Genomic DNA, 15,345 nt, shown 5'->3' on the forward strand with positions numbered 1-15,345 from the left:
AGAGGTTAAAAAAAAAAAAAAACAGAGCACCATAGCCAGACCCAGGGAATCAGGAGTGATGTGGGATTAGCGGCACAGAAATCCCGGCTATCGCCCCCACCAGGGCTGACAACAGAGGTCCCTTGCACCACCTACCAGGGGAGTTGCTACCTGAGGGCAAACAAATTTGCTGGGGGTCCTCAGCCCCAAACCCTACAAACTTAGGGCCTGAGGGAGGCAAACAGAAAGGGTGTGCCCAGACATCCATGAAAACAGGGCTCCCAGGAGCAGCAGACCCGACGTGTAGACAGTAATGTGGTAAGCGTCACAGGCGAGTGGGGCCTGGATTGAGGAACCACAAGAGAAGGACCCAGGCATTCAGGACTGGAGACCCGCACAGTCTGGGAAGAAGAGCTGAGGCACAGTGATTGGCTCCCACCTATCAAGAGGAGAAGCCTGGCCCAGTGGGCATAGCTCCACCCACTGGAAGAGAAGTCAATCGAGCTTTATGACTGCATTTATTATTAGTATTTTTTTTAATGATTATTATTAGTATTTTTTTTTATTCTCACTTTTTGTAGTTGACGTTGTTGTGTTCTTTAACTTTCTTACTAATGGTTTCAATTTTTTTGTTAATTTCTCTTATTCTATTATTATTACTATTATTTTTTTAAACTTCAATTTTCATTTTTTATTACCATTATAATTTTTTTTGTTTGTTTTAAATTTTTATTTTTTCGTTTTTTCTCTTTCTTCTCACTTTTTTTTCTTTTGTCTTTTCATTTCTTTTCAACTTTCTTATTCCCCCTCTCTTGAACTCCACCTGCCTACACTTACTCTCTTTAGTGACTTCTTCCCTTCCCTTCTAATACCTCTCCTCCCAAGCATCAAATAAACTTATAAGAGTAAACAGTACCTCAACAGTCAAACAGAACAAGAAGTATCATGAGCATAAAAAAGCAAGGAAGAAAAGGAGTACAAACAATGAAAGACAGCCTAAATATTCAGGAGGACCTGGAGTCATCAGAAAAATGGCCATATAAAGAACTCAAGGAACACCTTAGACAGATGGAAAGGAACCTTAAAGATCACATTGAAAATGAATTACAAAAACAGATAAAAGAAGAAGTTAAGCATCTTTATCAGGAGATAGAGATTATAAAAAAATCAAACAATAATTCTAGAAATGAAGGAAACGATAAACCAAATTAAAAACTCAATCGAGAGTATCACTAACAGAGTGGAGCAAGTAGAAGCCAGAACGTCAGATAATGAAGACAAAATATATCACCTTGAAAAGAGTCTAGCCAACTCAGATAGGCTGGTAAAAAATCACGAGAAAAACATCCAAGAGATTTGGGATAACATAAAAAAACCAAACTTACGAGTCATCGGGATAGAGGAGGGCACAGAGATTCATGCCAAGGGAATGGGTAACTTACTGAAGGAAATAATTACAGAAAACTTTCCAGAAATAAAAAAGGAAACAGATATACAAATTGTAGATGCATACAGGACACCGAGCACACAAAATCACAATAGACCAACGCCAAGACACATTGTTATGAAGCTATCCAATATACAGAACAAAGAGAAAATATTAAAAGCTACAAGAGAAAAGAGGCAGATTACATTTAGGGGTAAACCAATAAGGTTGACAACGGATTTTTCATCACAGACGCTGAAAGCGAGAAGATCCTGGAACAATGTATTTCAAACACTGAAAGACAATGGATGCCAACCAAGAATCCTGTATCCAGAAAAATTAAGCTTCAGATACGACAACGAAATAAAAATCTTCCATGATAAACAAAAGCTAAAAGAATTTGTAGCCAGAAAACCAGCATTGCAAAGCGTCTTGAGCAAAACTCTACACGAGGAAGAAATGGAAAACAATAACCAAAACCATCAGCGGGAAGTGCCTCAGTAAAGACAGAGGATGGGAGGAAAGCTAATCATGGAGAAACAAACTAAATTAGGGAAAAAAAAAGAGATAAATAATCAAACATGGCAGGAAGTACAAACCATATATCAATAGTAACTCTAAACGTTAATGGCTTAAACTCTCCAATAAAGCGACATAGGCTGGTAACATGGATTAAAAAAACAAATCCAACGATATGCTGCCTCCAGGAGACACATCTGACTGGAAAAGACATACACAGGCTCAAGGTAAAAGGTTGGGAAAAAATATACCAAGCACACGGTCCTCGTAAGCAAGCAGGCGTGGCCATTCTCATATCGAATAAAATCGACTTCAAGACTAAGTTAATCAAAAGGGATAAGGAAGGACATTATATACTGTTAAAAGGAACCATTCACCAACAAGACATAACAATTATCAATATTTATGCACCAAATAATGGTGCTGCGACGTTCATAAAACAAACTCTCCTCAAGTTCAAGAATCAAATAGACCACAACACAATAATCATGGGTGACTTCAACACACCTCTCTCACCATTGGACAGATCCTCCAAACAAAAGTTGAATAAAGAAACTATTGACCTCAATATCACAATCAATAACTTAGACTTAACTGACATATATAGAATATATCAACCATCATCAAGTGGATATACTTTTTTCTCAGCAGCACATGGAACCTTCTCAAAAATAGATCATATATTATGCCATAGGGCAACCCTCAGTAAATATAAAGGGGTTGAGATAATACCATGCACTTTATCAGATCATAATGGAATGAAACTGGAAATCAATGATAAAAGAAGGAAGGAAAAATCCTACATCACATGGACAATGAACAATACGTTACTAAATGATCAGTGGGTTACAGAAGACATAAAGGAGGAAATCAAAAAATTCTTAGAGATAAATGAAAATACAGACACAACATATCGGAATCTATGGGACACAATGAAAGCAGTTTTAAGAGGGAAATTCATCGCCTGGAGGTCATTCCTCAAAAAAAGGAAAAACCAACAAATAACTGAGCTCACACTTCATCTCAAAGCCCTAGAAAAGGAAGAGCAAAACAATAGCAAATGTAGCAGAAGGCAAGAACTAATTAAAATCAGAGCAGAAATCAATGAAATTGAAACAAAAGAAACTATTGAAAAAATTAACAAAACAAAAAGTTGGTTCTTTGAAAAAATAAATAAGATCGACAGACCCCTAGCCATACTAACGAAGAGAAGAAGAGAGAGAACTCAAATCACTAACATACGGAATGAAAAAGGCAATATTACAACAGACGCTTCAGAAATACAGAAAACAATTAGAAATTATTTTGAAAACCTATATTCCAATAAAATAGAAGAAAGTGAAGACATCGATAAATTCCTTAAGTCATATGATTTGCCCAGACTGAGTCAGGAGGAAACTCACAACCTAAACAGACCAATATCAATTGATGAAATAGAAGAAGCAATTAAAAAACTTCCAACCGGGCTGGGGATGTGGCTCAAGCGATAGCGCGCTCGCCTGGTGTGCGTGCGGCCCGGGTTCGATCCTCAGCACCACATACCAACAAAGATGTTGTGTCCGCCAAGAACTAAAAAATAAATATTAAAAAAATTCTCTCTCTCTCTCTCCCTCTCTCCTCTCTCACTCTCTCTTTAAAAAAAAAAAAAAAAAAAAAAAAAAACTTCCAACCAAGAAAAGCCCAGGACCGGATGGGTATACAGCAGAGTTCTACAAAAACTTTAAAGAAGAATTAATACCAGTACTTTTCAAGTTATTTCAGGAAATAGAAAAAGAGGGAGCTCTTCCAAATTCATTCTATGAGGCCAACATCACCCTGATTCCGAAATCAGACAAAGACACCTCAAAGAAAGAAAACTACAGACCAATATCTCTAATGAACCTAGATGCAAAAATCCTCAATAAAATTCTGGCGAATCGGATACAAAGGCATATCAAAAAAATTGTGCACCATGATCAAGTAGGATTCATCCCTGGGATGCAAGGATGGTTCAATATACGGAAATCAATAAATGTTATTCACCACATCAATAGGCTTAAAGAGAAGAACCATATGATCATCTCAATAGACGCAGAAAAAGCATTTGACAAAGTACAGCATCCCTTTATGTTCAAAACGTTAGAAAAAATAGGGATAACAGGAACTTACCTCGAAATTCTAAAAGCTATCTATGCCAAGCCTCAGGCTAGCATCATTCTGAATGGAGAAAAATTGAAGGCATTCCCTCTAAAATCTGGAACAAGACAGGGATGCCCCCTATCACCACTTCTATTCAATATAGTTCTCGAAACACTGGCCAGAGCAATTAGACAAACGAAAGAAATTAAAGGCATAAAAATAGGAAAAGAAGAACTTAAATTATCACTATTTGCAGATGACATGATTCTATACCTAGAAGACCCAAAAGGGTCTACAAAAAAACTACTAGAACTAATAAATGAATTCAGCAAAGTGGCAGGATATAAAATCAACACACATAAATCAAAGGCATTTCTGTATATCAGCGACAAAACTTCTGAAATGGAAATGAGGAAAAACACTCCATTCACAATATCCTCAAAAAAAATAAAGTACTTGGGAATCAACCTAACAAAAGAGGTGAAGGACCTATACAATGAAAACTACAGAACCCTAAAGAAAGAAATAGAAGAGGATCTTAGAAGATGGAAAAATATACCCTGTTCATGGTTAGGCAGAACTAACATCATCAAAATGGCGATATTACCAAAAGTTCTCTATAGGTTCAATGCAATGCCAATCAAAATCCCAATGGCATTTCTTGTAGAAATAGATAAAGTAATCATGAAATTCATATGGAAAAACAAAAGACCCAGAATAGCAAAAACAATTCTAAGCAGGAAGTGTGAATCAGGTGGTATAGCGATACCAGACTTCAAACTATATTACAGAGCAATAGTAATAAAAACAGCATGGTACTGGTACCAGAACAGGCAGGTGGACCAATGGTACAGAATAGAGGACACAGAGACTAATCCACAAAGTTACAACTATCTTATATTTGATAAAGGAGCTAAAAGCATGCAATGGAAGAAGGATAGCATCTTCAACAAATGGTGTTGGGAAAACTGGAAATCCATATGCAACAAAATGAAACTAAATCCCCTCCTCTGGCCATGCACAAAAGTCAACTCAAGTGGATAAAGGAGCTAGATATCAAATCAGAGACTCTCCGTCTGATAGAAGAAAAAGTTGGCTCCGATCTACAGATTGTGGGGACGGGCTCAAAATTCCTTAATAGGACACCCATAGCACAAGAGTTAATAACAAGAATCAACAAATGGGACTTTCTTAAACTGAAAAGTTTTTTCTCAGCAAGAGAAACAATAAGAGAGGTAAATAGGGAGCCTACATCCTGGGAACAAATTTTTACTCCTCACACTTCAGATAGAGCCCTAATATCCAGAGTATACAAAGAACTCAAAAAATTAGACAATAAGAAAACAAACAACCCAATCAACAAATGGGCCAAGGACATGAACAAACACTTCACAGAGGAGGACATACAAACAATCAACAAGTACATGAAAAAATGCTCACCATCTCTAGCAGTCAAGGAAATGCAAATCAAAACCACCCTAAGATACCACCTCACCCCAGTAAGATTGGCAGCCATGATGAAGTCAAACAACAACAAGTGCTGGCGAGGATGTGGGGGAAAGGGTACTCTTGTACACTGCTGGTGGGACTGCAAACGGGTGCGGCCAATTTGGAAAGCAGTATGGATATTCCTGGGAAAGCTGGGAATGGAACCACCATTTGACCCAGCTATTGCCCTACTCGGACTATTTCCTGAAGACCTTAAAAGAGCACACTACAGGGATACTGCCACATCGATGTTCATAGCAGCACAATTCACAATTGCTAGACTGTGGAATCAACCCAGATGCCCTTCAATAGATGAATGGATAAAAAAATGTGGCATTTATATACCATGGAGTATTACGCAGCACTAAAAAAATGACAAAATCACGGAATTTGCAGGGAAATGGATGGCACTAGAGCAGATTATGCTTAGTGAAGCTAGCCAATCCCTAAAAAACAAATACCAAATGTCTTCTTTGATATAATGAGAGCAACTAAGAGCAGAACAGTGAGGCTGAGCAGGAAGAAAAGATTAGCATTAAACAGAGACATGAGGCGGGAGGGAAAGGGAGAAAAAAAAAGGGAAATCACATGGAAATGGAGGGAGACCCTCATTGTTATACAAAATTATATATAAGAGTTTACGAGGGGAATGGGATAACAAACATGGAGGGAAATGAATTTCAATAGATGGGGTAGAGAGAGAAGATGGGAGGGAAGGGGAGGGGGGATATTAGAGGATAGTAAAGGTAGCAGAATACAACAGTCACTAATATGGCAGTATGTAAAAATGTGATGTGTAGCAGATGTGATTCTGCAATCTGTATTTGGGGTAAAAATGGGAGTTCATAACCCAATTGATTCTAATCTATGAAATATGATTTGTCATGAGCTTTGTAATGTTGTGAACATCCAATAAAAAAAATAAAAATAAAAGTGTGAGAACACAGCTAGAGATGTCACACCTCTAACATTATACTATATAACAAAGGCACTGTAGTGAAAGCAGACAGGGATACCAATGAAATAGAATGTGGGACACCCAGAGCAGGGTCTCGCTTACATAGTCATCTACAGATGGCAAGAACATGCAAGGAACTCATAATACTCTCTTCAATAAGTGCATTTTGAAAAACCACACATCCACATCCAACAAATGAGATTGGATCTTTTTCTTCTACAGTACATAAAAACCTCTTTCAAATGGATGAAAGACTGAAATGTGAAATCTGGCACCATATAACTCCTAAAAGAATGTGTGATAAAGGACTATGTTATTGTCCTTACAATGTTCTTTCTCCATAAGGCACCAAACTTTGGACTATGAGAAAAACTGAACAAGTGGAGCTACGTTAAAATTAAAGGCTCCTGTGCATCAAAGGAGAAACCAGCAACATTTCCCCACTCCTCTCTTTGTTTTATTGTTTGTTTTTCTTTTACTGTTTGTTAAAATATTTCTTATGGTAGCAATACTTAAGATTTATCATCTTACCAAATATTTAAATGTATAGCACATTTCTATTGACCATAGATACCTTGTTGTAAGGAAGCTTTCTAGAGCTTATTTATCCTGCTTGACTGAAACTTTATGCCCACTGAACTGCCTTCTCTCCATTCCCCCAGTTCCTGGTAACCACTGTTGCTAAGAATCTAGCAAAATTAAGACACACTATGAGTGGGAGAAAATTCCAGGAGGCAAAATATCCTATGGAAAGTTGATATCTTCATGACAGAAGAAGTTCAAGGGTAAAAATAGGAATAATCCCATTACAAGTGAGCGAAGCACTTGAATAAATATTCCCTAGAGGACATAGCTATGTGTAAAGGAGCTCCACATCACTAATCATGAGAGGAATGCAAATCTAAATGACATTGTTATATATCCTACGCTGTTAGGATAGTTCTGGAAGTTCAAAATATACCAGTTGGTGAGAATGTTAGGGAATACAATCTTGGTACATATTTTGGTAGAAAATTCATAAGTCATTAAAAAAACATGGAATTTTTCTCAAACAATGAAAAACAGAAATAACATGTGATCCACCAATCTTACATCAGGGTACAGAGCCAGTTGGTGAGAATGTTAGGGAATACAATCTTGGTACATATTTTGGTAGAAAATTCATAAGTCATTAAAAAAAACATGGAATTTTTCTCAAACAATGAAAAACAGAAATAACATGTGATCCACCAATCTTACATCAGGGTACAGAGCCATGTATTACCCTGAATGTTAATGGCCTAATAAGCTCATCAATCCAAAGAAGTAGACTGGCAGATTGGATTTTTTAAAAAGACCCAACAATATGCTGCTTACAAAAGACTCAGCTCATAAGAAAAGACATATATAGACATGAAAAGACATTAAGGTGAAAGGTTGGGAAAAAACATATCATGCACATGGGACATGTAAACAAGCAATGGTTTCCATCCTCATATCAAATAAAGTAGACTTGAAGCCAAAGTTAGTCAAAGGGGATAAAGAAGGCCATTGCAGACTGACTAAAGGAAACAGACATCAACAAGACATAACAATTATAAATATATGTGCCCATAACTACGGAGCATCTACATTCATCAAACAAACTCTTCTCAATCTCAAGAGTCAAACAGATCACAACACAATAATAGTGGGCAACTTTAACACGCCTCTTTCACCACAGGGTAGATCATGCAAACAAAAGCTAAACAAAACAACAACAACAAAAACTATAGAACTCAGTAATGCAATCAATAATTTAGATTTAACAGACATACATAGTTCATTTCATCTATCAATGAGGGAACACACTTTCTTCTCAACAGCACATGGCTCCTTCTCTAAAATAGACCATATATTATGCCACAAAGCAACTCTAAGAAAATACAAAAAACGAATAAAATAAAAAATAAAGATACTACCTGTATTCTATCAGATCATAGAATGAAACTAGGAATCAATGATAAAGTAAAAATAGAAGCTACTCCAACACTTGGAGACTAAATAACATGATACTGAATGAGCAATGGATAGCAGAAGACATCAGAATGGAGATAAAATATCCTAGAGGTAAATGAGAACACCAATACAGCATATCAAAATCTCTGGGTCACTATGAAGGCAGTGGTAAGAGGAAAATTTATTGCATTGAGCTCATTCATCAAAAGAATAAAAAAAAGTTAACAAATAAATGACAACATTACATCTCAAAGCCCTAGAAAAATAAAAACAAATTAACACCAAAAGTAGTAGAAGACAGTAAATAATTAAAATCAGAGCTGAAATCAATAAAATTAAAAAAAAATTTAAAAATTGACAAAGCAAAAATTTCTTTGAAAAAAATAAATAAAAATTGATAAACTCTTAGCCACACTAATGAAGAAGGAAGAAAACTCAAATTATTAACATACATGATGAAAAAGAAAATATCACAACAGACATTATTAAAATACAGAAGACAATTAGAAATTATTTTGAAAACTTATACTCCAATAAGAAATAAATCTTGGGCTGGGGATGTGGCTCAAGCGGTAGCACGCTCGCCTGGCATGCGTGTGGCCCGGGTTCGATCCTCAGCACCACATACAAATAAAGATGTTGTGTCCGCCGAAAACTAAACAATAAATATTTTTTAAAAAATTCTAAAAAAAAGAAAGAAATCTTGATGATATTGACAAATTTCTAGAGACATATGTTCTACCCAAACAGAATCAGGAGGACATATACAATTTAAACACATTGATTTTAAACAATGAAATAGAAGACAGCATCAAAAGTCTATCAACAAAGAAAAGTCCAAAATCAGACGAATTCTCAGCAGAGTTCTACAAGACCTTCCAAGAAGAACTAATACCAATACTTCTCAAATTATTCCATGAAACAGAAAAGGAGGGAACCATTCCAAACTCATTCTATAAAGCTAGCATCATCTTGATATCAAAACCAGACAAAAACACATGAGGGAAAGAAAACTTCAGACCAATATCCATGATGAACATAAATGCAAAAATTCTCAGTAAAATACCGGCCAATTGCATACAAAAACATATAAAAAAGGGTGCACAGTGATCAACTGGGGTTCATCCCAGGAATGAATGATTGGTTCAACATACAAAAATCAATAAATGTAATTCATCACATCAGTAGACTTAAGGGTAAGAAAAAACATTCAACAAAATTCAGCACCACTTCATGTTCAAAACACTAGAAAAACTAGGGATAATAGGAACATATCTCAACATTGCAAAAGCTGTCTATGCTAAACCAAAGGACAACATTATTCTAAATGAAGAAAGATTGAAAGTATTCCCTTTAAAAACTGAAACAAAACAGAGATGCCATCTTTCACCACTTCTATTAAGCACAGTCTTGAAACTGTAGCCAGAGCAATCAGGCAGAAGAAAGAAAGGGATACAAATAAGAAAAGAAACTGTCACTGTTTGCCGATGACGTGATTCTATACTTAGAGGATCTGAAAGGTTCTACCAGAAAAATAAAACTAAAAAATGAATTCAGCAAAGTGTCAGTATATAAAGTCAACAGTCATAAATCAAATGCACATCTGTACATCAGTGAGGAACCCTCTGAAAGAGAAATTAGGAAAACTACTTCATTTACAATAACCTCAAAAAAATACTTGGGAATCAACTTAACAAAAGAGGTAAAAGGCCTCTACAGTGAAAACTACAGAATGCTAAAGAAAGAAATTAAAGATTGGGGGTAGGAAAGACGGTGGAATGAAATGGACATCCCTACCCTAAGTACATGGATGAAGACATGAATGGTGTGACTCTACTTAATGTACAAGCAGAGACATAAAAAGCTGTGCTCTATATGTGTAATATGAATTGTAATGCATTCTGCTGTCATAAATAACAAATTAAAAATTTAAAAAGCAAAAAAAAAAGAAATTAAAGAATACCTTACAAGATGAAAAAATCTCCTCTGTTCTTAGATAGGAAGAATTAATATTATCAAAATGATCACACTCACAAAAGCACTATACAGATTTAATGCAATTCCAATCAAAATCCCAATGACATTCTTCAAAGAAATAGAAAAAGCAATCATGAAATTCATCTGGAAAAATGAGAGACCCCTAATAGCCAAAGCAATACTTAGCAAGAAGAGTGAAGCAGGTTTACTACTTACAGATAGATAAAGCAAGGGACAGCAGAAGCTTAGGATGCATTCCAAGCCTGTCCACAGCACTCATGAAGGCTCCTCACAGAGGTCTTAGTTTCATCTGAACGTGCTCCACTTACACCACAGCTGGAGGACCCCAGAAAGTGGTACTCCCTGGGTTTTATGGCCTAGAATCACATGACTCACTAAACCCTTAAAGGGTGTCCTGATTCCAGGGAAAATTAGAACAGAGGCTGTGCTGTTCCATCTCGTCCCTTCCTGTCTTATCGTGTTACCTTCTCAGCACACTCTACAGTTATCCTGAGAACTACAAATGAAAAACGTGCACTGTGAAAAGGTTGTTCCAAGGAGACTTGGAGAATGGTCTGTAGTCACTCCTGAGGTTATGATTGGTTACATGGGGTTTAAAGATGGTACTAAGACAACAGATTGCCTGATCTCAAGAAAGGGGATGCTCAAATAATCTGGTTGACCTAGTGTATTTACATGGGCCCTTAATGCAGAAGGCACAGAGTGGCAGCTGAAGAGACAGTCAGAGATAAGAAGTATGAGAGGGATTTTTCATATTATTACTGACACTGAAAATGGTAAGTATGTGAGCACTCAATGAATCTGTGAGAAAGAAATGAATATTTTAAATTAATTTATTAATTTATTATTATTATTAGTAGTAGCAGCAACAGTGTCAGGTATTGATTCCAGTGGTGCTTTACCACTGAGCTACTTTCCCATCACTTATTTTTATTTTGAGTAAGGATGTTGCAAAGTTACTTATGTTGAGGCTGACCTTGAAATTGTGATCCTCCTACCTCAGCCTCCCGGGCCACTTAGATTACAAGTGTACACCATTCTGCCCAACTAAATTTATTTATTTTTATCTGATTCTTTTAAAAATGTACATATTTATAAGGTACCACAGGATATTAGAATACAGTGTGCACATTTGTCAATCTTCAAATCAGAGAAAGCATATTTATTTCATCAAACAGCTAGAATAACTCATGGCAAAAACTCTCAAAATATTTTCTCAGACATTTTAAAATATAGAATATCTTATGACTAATCAGAAAAAAAAATATTTAATGCAACATTTTCAGAACACGTTGAAATTCATTGTTTGCTTCTTTAAAAAGACTTAAATCACTATCAACACATATAAAAAGCTGATTCTGATAGTTCACTGATGTAAATTCTCAAGGTATGAATTGATGTCTTTGAAGAAAATGAAGAAGAACTTCTCATAGGTTTTATATTATCATACTATGTTTAACAGAATATAAATTATTAACTCTAAGAAAGGACATATCAAATGATATTTACTAAAATAGGAGAACCTACATGGTGGAAATTCATACAAACGTTTGGTAGACTCTTTTATTAATATATCCTAATGCCAAGTAGGTATAAAACTTGACCCCTGAAGGCAGCATGACACACACACCAACAGAAATTCATATAATTATCATCAAATCACATTGTGAACCTGCATGAGAGTTGTCATCATGATACATTATATTTATGTTTTTCTGTTGCAATAACCAAAACCTAAGTCTGGGTAACTTGACAGAGATATTTGTTTCACTGAAGTTCTGGAGAGTGAGAACACTGTGCCAGCCTCCACTCGGCCTGATGAGGGCCTCGCAGCAGATGGAATCACAATGGTGGGAGCGCTTGCAGAAGAGACCACAAGGAAGGACAGGGAGCCAGACAGTGGAGACAGCTGCACTTGCTGTAAGAAAACTCATTCTCGTGGGAGCTGATATTTCCATGAGATCATCATTTATCCCCTCCAGGGTGACCTCCCAACCTTCTTCTACTTGCCTTCCCTTCTCAAAGACTGCACTCTCTCCAACACTATCACACTGGGGGCAAGGATTCCCACACATGGAACTTGGGGGAAAAATTCCAATCATATCCATACCATCGCACTCATGTGTCAAGAGAGAAAGGACAAATTATTTGATATTCCTGCAGTAGAATTCTGTCACTGACCACATGTGAAAATACAAACTTTAATGCATATCAAATTTTCAAAGTCAAATATAAAAGCATTCACGCTGAACAGTTCCCTTTATAGAAAGTAAAAAAAAAATGAAAGTGATCTATCTATCTAGATGTCACATGCTTGTCCCTCTTGAACATAATTATGGTACAGGCATGAAGACAAAGAAATTTGACAAAAAAATTGATAGGACTGTACTTTGATGTGTGGCTGAATGCAAGGCATAGTGTGTGTTCTTTATAAAATATAATTGAGCAATTTATGCCTGAATTGTACATAAGACCGTTTTGAAGGTACATAACAGTAATTTAAAAACCATTTATAACGATAAAAAACAGTACCTCATGTCATACATATAGATTCATAGTAAACAAATGAAAAATTCATTCAACATCTTCTAACAGAATAAGCCAGCAGAATAGCAAGAAAATGTGAAAGTTGATTTTATGTGAAATCACTTTGAAATAGTTCCATAGTTATTAAATATAAAATTCACATTTGACACACAAAATTTTACGGAATTATCACTTGATGGAAAATAACAAAGTGAAATGCATGCACACATGCTCATATTCACAAAGGCACATACAAACTCACATGCACACATTTATAACATATAAATATAGGTGTGTAAACCACCACTCAGGTGATATGACTAATCCAGTGCTTATATTTTTGTGGATAAGAATGAGTAAACAAGGGCTGGGGTTGTGGCTCAGTGGTAGAGCGCTTGCCTCGCATGTGTGAATCCCTAGGTTCGATCCCCAGCACGACGTAAATAAATGAATTAAATAAAGGTATCGTGTCCATCTACAACTAAAAACAAATTTTTAAAAAAGAATGAGTAAAAAAGAATAAACTGTGCAAAACTTTACATGTTCATAAATTTGGGATTTTAAAAAATTTTATACAGGCAAAACAGAGCTGGGATGCACTGGAGTATCTGCTCATGAGCAGGAAGGGGCTGACAGCTGGAAAACACCCAGAAACTATTGCAGCTGTGTTCACCAAGAACCTGCTGGGATTAGACAAAAGAGTCACACAAACCTGAAAGATGCAGGAAAGTGTGTACAAAGAGACAAAGGTGCTTACCAGGAGGAGAATGGTTTTGGTGGCCTTGGACTCGGGGGAGGACCTGGGGGAGCTGGCCTTATGAACATGCTGCATTCTCTGCTTGTGCCTGTGCAGGATGAGCACCATGGAGCTGCTGGCCCAGAGCATGAGCCCCACACACAGGACTTCAGGGAATGTCACCAATGCTGCAAAGAGTGAGTCTATGGTTATGTCAGGACGAATGGCAGAACAGTATCCAAAATCTTTTAGGTCTGTTATTGTTGTGTTGCTCCATTTTCCAGTCATGTATATGAGAACAATGATATTTATAAGCATATACAGAATCCAGCTCAGGTGTATGGAGGATCCAATGTACCTGGGAGCTTTCACTTTAAGTCCTGCCCATCTAGAGTCCTTCGGGCTGATGGTGATGACCTGGAAGACACTCAGGAGACACATGGTTACAATGGACACACCTCTGCCCACCCTTAAAACATAGAAAAGCAGTTTGCATTTAATATTGCCAAGGGAAAATTTGAAAATGAAAGATGCCATTGTGTGGGGAATTCCTTTACACAGGAGAGTTAACAAGTTGGCCACAATCAAGTGCTGAAGAATCAAGTCTGTGTGTCTTACCCTGCACCCAGTGAAGTAAAGGACCAGGTAATGGAGGAGAAGGGAGGAATTGCCCAGAGCTCCAACCACAGTCTGTGCCAGGAAGATTATGCCTACAGCCACATCACTGGCTGCCATCCTGACAGTTCCCTGCTGTCCCATCCAGAGGGTCCTACAGGGGAAGAGGAGGCCTGGGCTGCATGTGTCCTCTCAAAAAAATCCAGCATTGCCCACTCTCCAGAACCCAAAGTAAATGTGAAAATTTACTTTGAGTTCTTTATTCTATCAGGTTTTAATGAATTTTGTTCAAACAGTTAAAAGCATCAATTGTGCATAAATTCCTGGTATGAAGGTCATACATTGTGACTTGTTGAATCTTCACAACATGAGGGAGGCACTGAGCGCTTTGCATAACAACCAGGAGCAGAGGAATTGCAGAGGTCCAGTGTCTGATGAATTGTACAGTCTGAATAGGAACAAAGTGCTCTTGAACCTGGCTGAGCAGTAACAGAGACTCTACAGTGAACCACCAAGGATTCCTACGCTAGTGAGTGAGATTCTTTAAATAATTCCACTATATATTTATTTTTTGTCTTTTGAAATTCCTATTATTTTCTAAACTGCTGGCATTTTAAGTTTTCATTGTAACATGTTTCCATTTTCTTGGAAAGAATTATTCTATAAATCAAGTATCAGTTATGCAGGAACACTGAGACACTTTATTAATGCAGATGCACCAGGGGAAAGGTGCCTGCTCTATTACATTTCTTTGGTGCATCCGCATTAATAAAATGTGAAAAGGTTTACCATACATCTCTGCACACTTCACAATAAAATTTCTAGACCAGATTGTGTACTTGATACAAGGAGAAGAATAATTTCCAACAGGTGAAAACAAGATGATATATGAATAACAGGTGGATGTTGGAAACCCATAATCAATTTGTTGACCTATACTCATGAATTCCTTAGCACTTCAAGAGGAAAATAACCTCATCAAAATCTCAAATCACGTGGCTTAAG

At 36.8% G+C, this 15,345-nt stretch overlaps 1 protein-coding gene across 1 annotated transcript; it reads right to left on the minus strand.

Moving 5' to 3' along the window:
- Positions 1 to 13,331: 13,331 nt before the first annotated feature.
- LOC308638122 (vomeronasal type-1 receptor 4-like) lies at positions 13,332 to 14,460 on the minus strand (the record flags this gene model as incomplete). Its single annotated transcript, XM_081275202.1, has 1 exon — positions 13,332 to 14,460. One exon carries the CDS (start codon positions 14,458 to 14,460, stop codon positions 13,534 to 13,536), a length of 927 nt encoding a protein of 308 aa, XP_081131328.1. The 3' UTR covers positions 13,332 to 13,533.
- Positions 14,461 to 15,345: the final 885 nt, after the last annotated feature.

Source organism: Spermophilus citellus, assembly GCF_964194105.1.
Source record: "Spermophilus citellus genome assembly, chromosome: 18".
In the NCBI taxonomy this organism is placed as follows: Eukaryota; Metazoa; Chordata; class Mammalia; order Rodentia; family Sciuridae; genus Spermophilus; species Spermophilus citellus.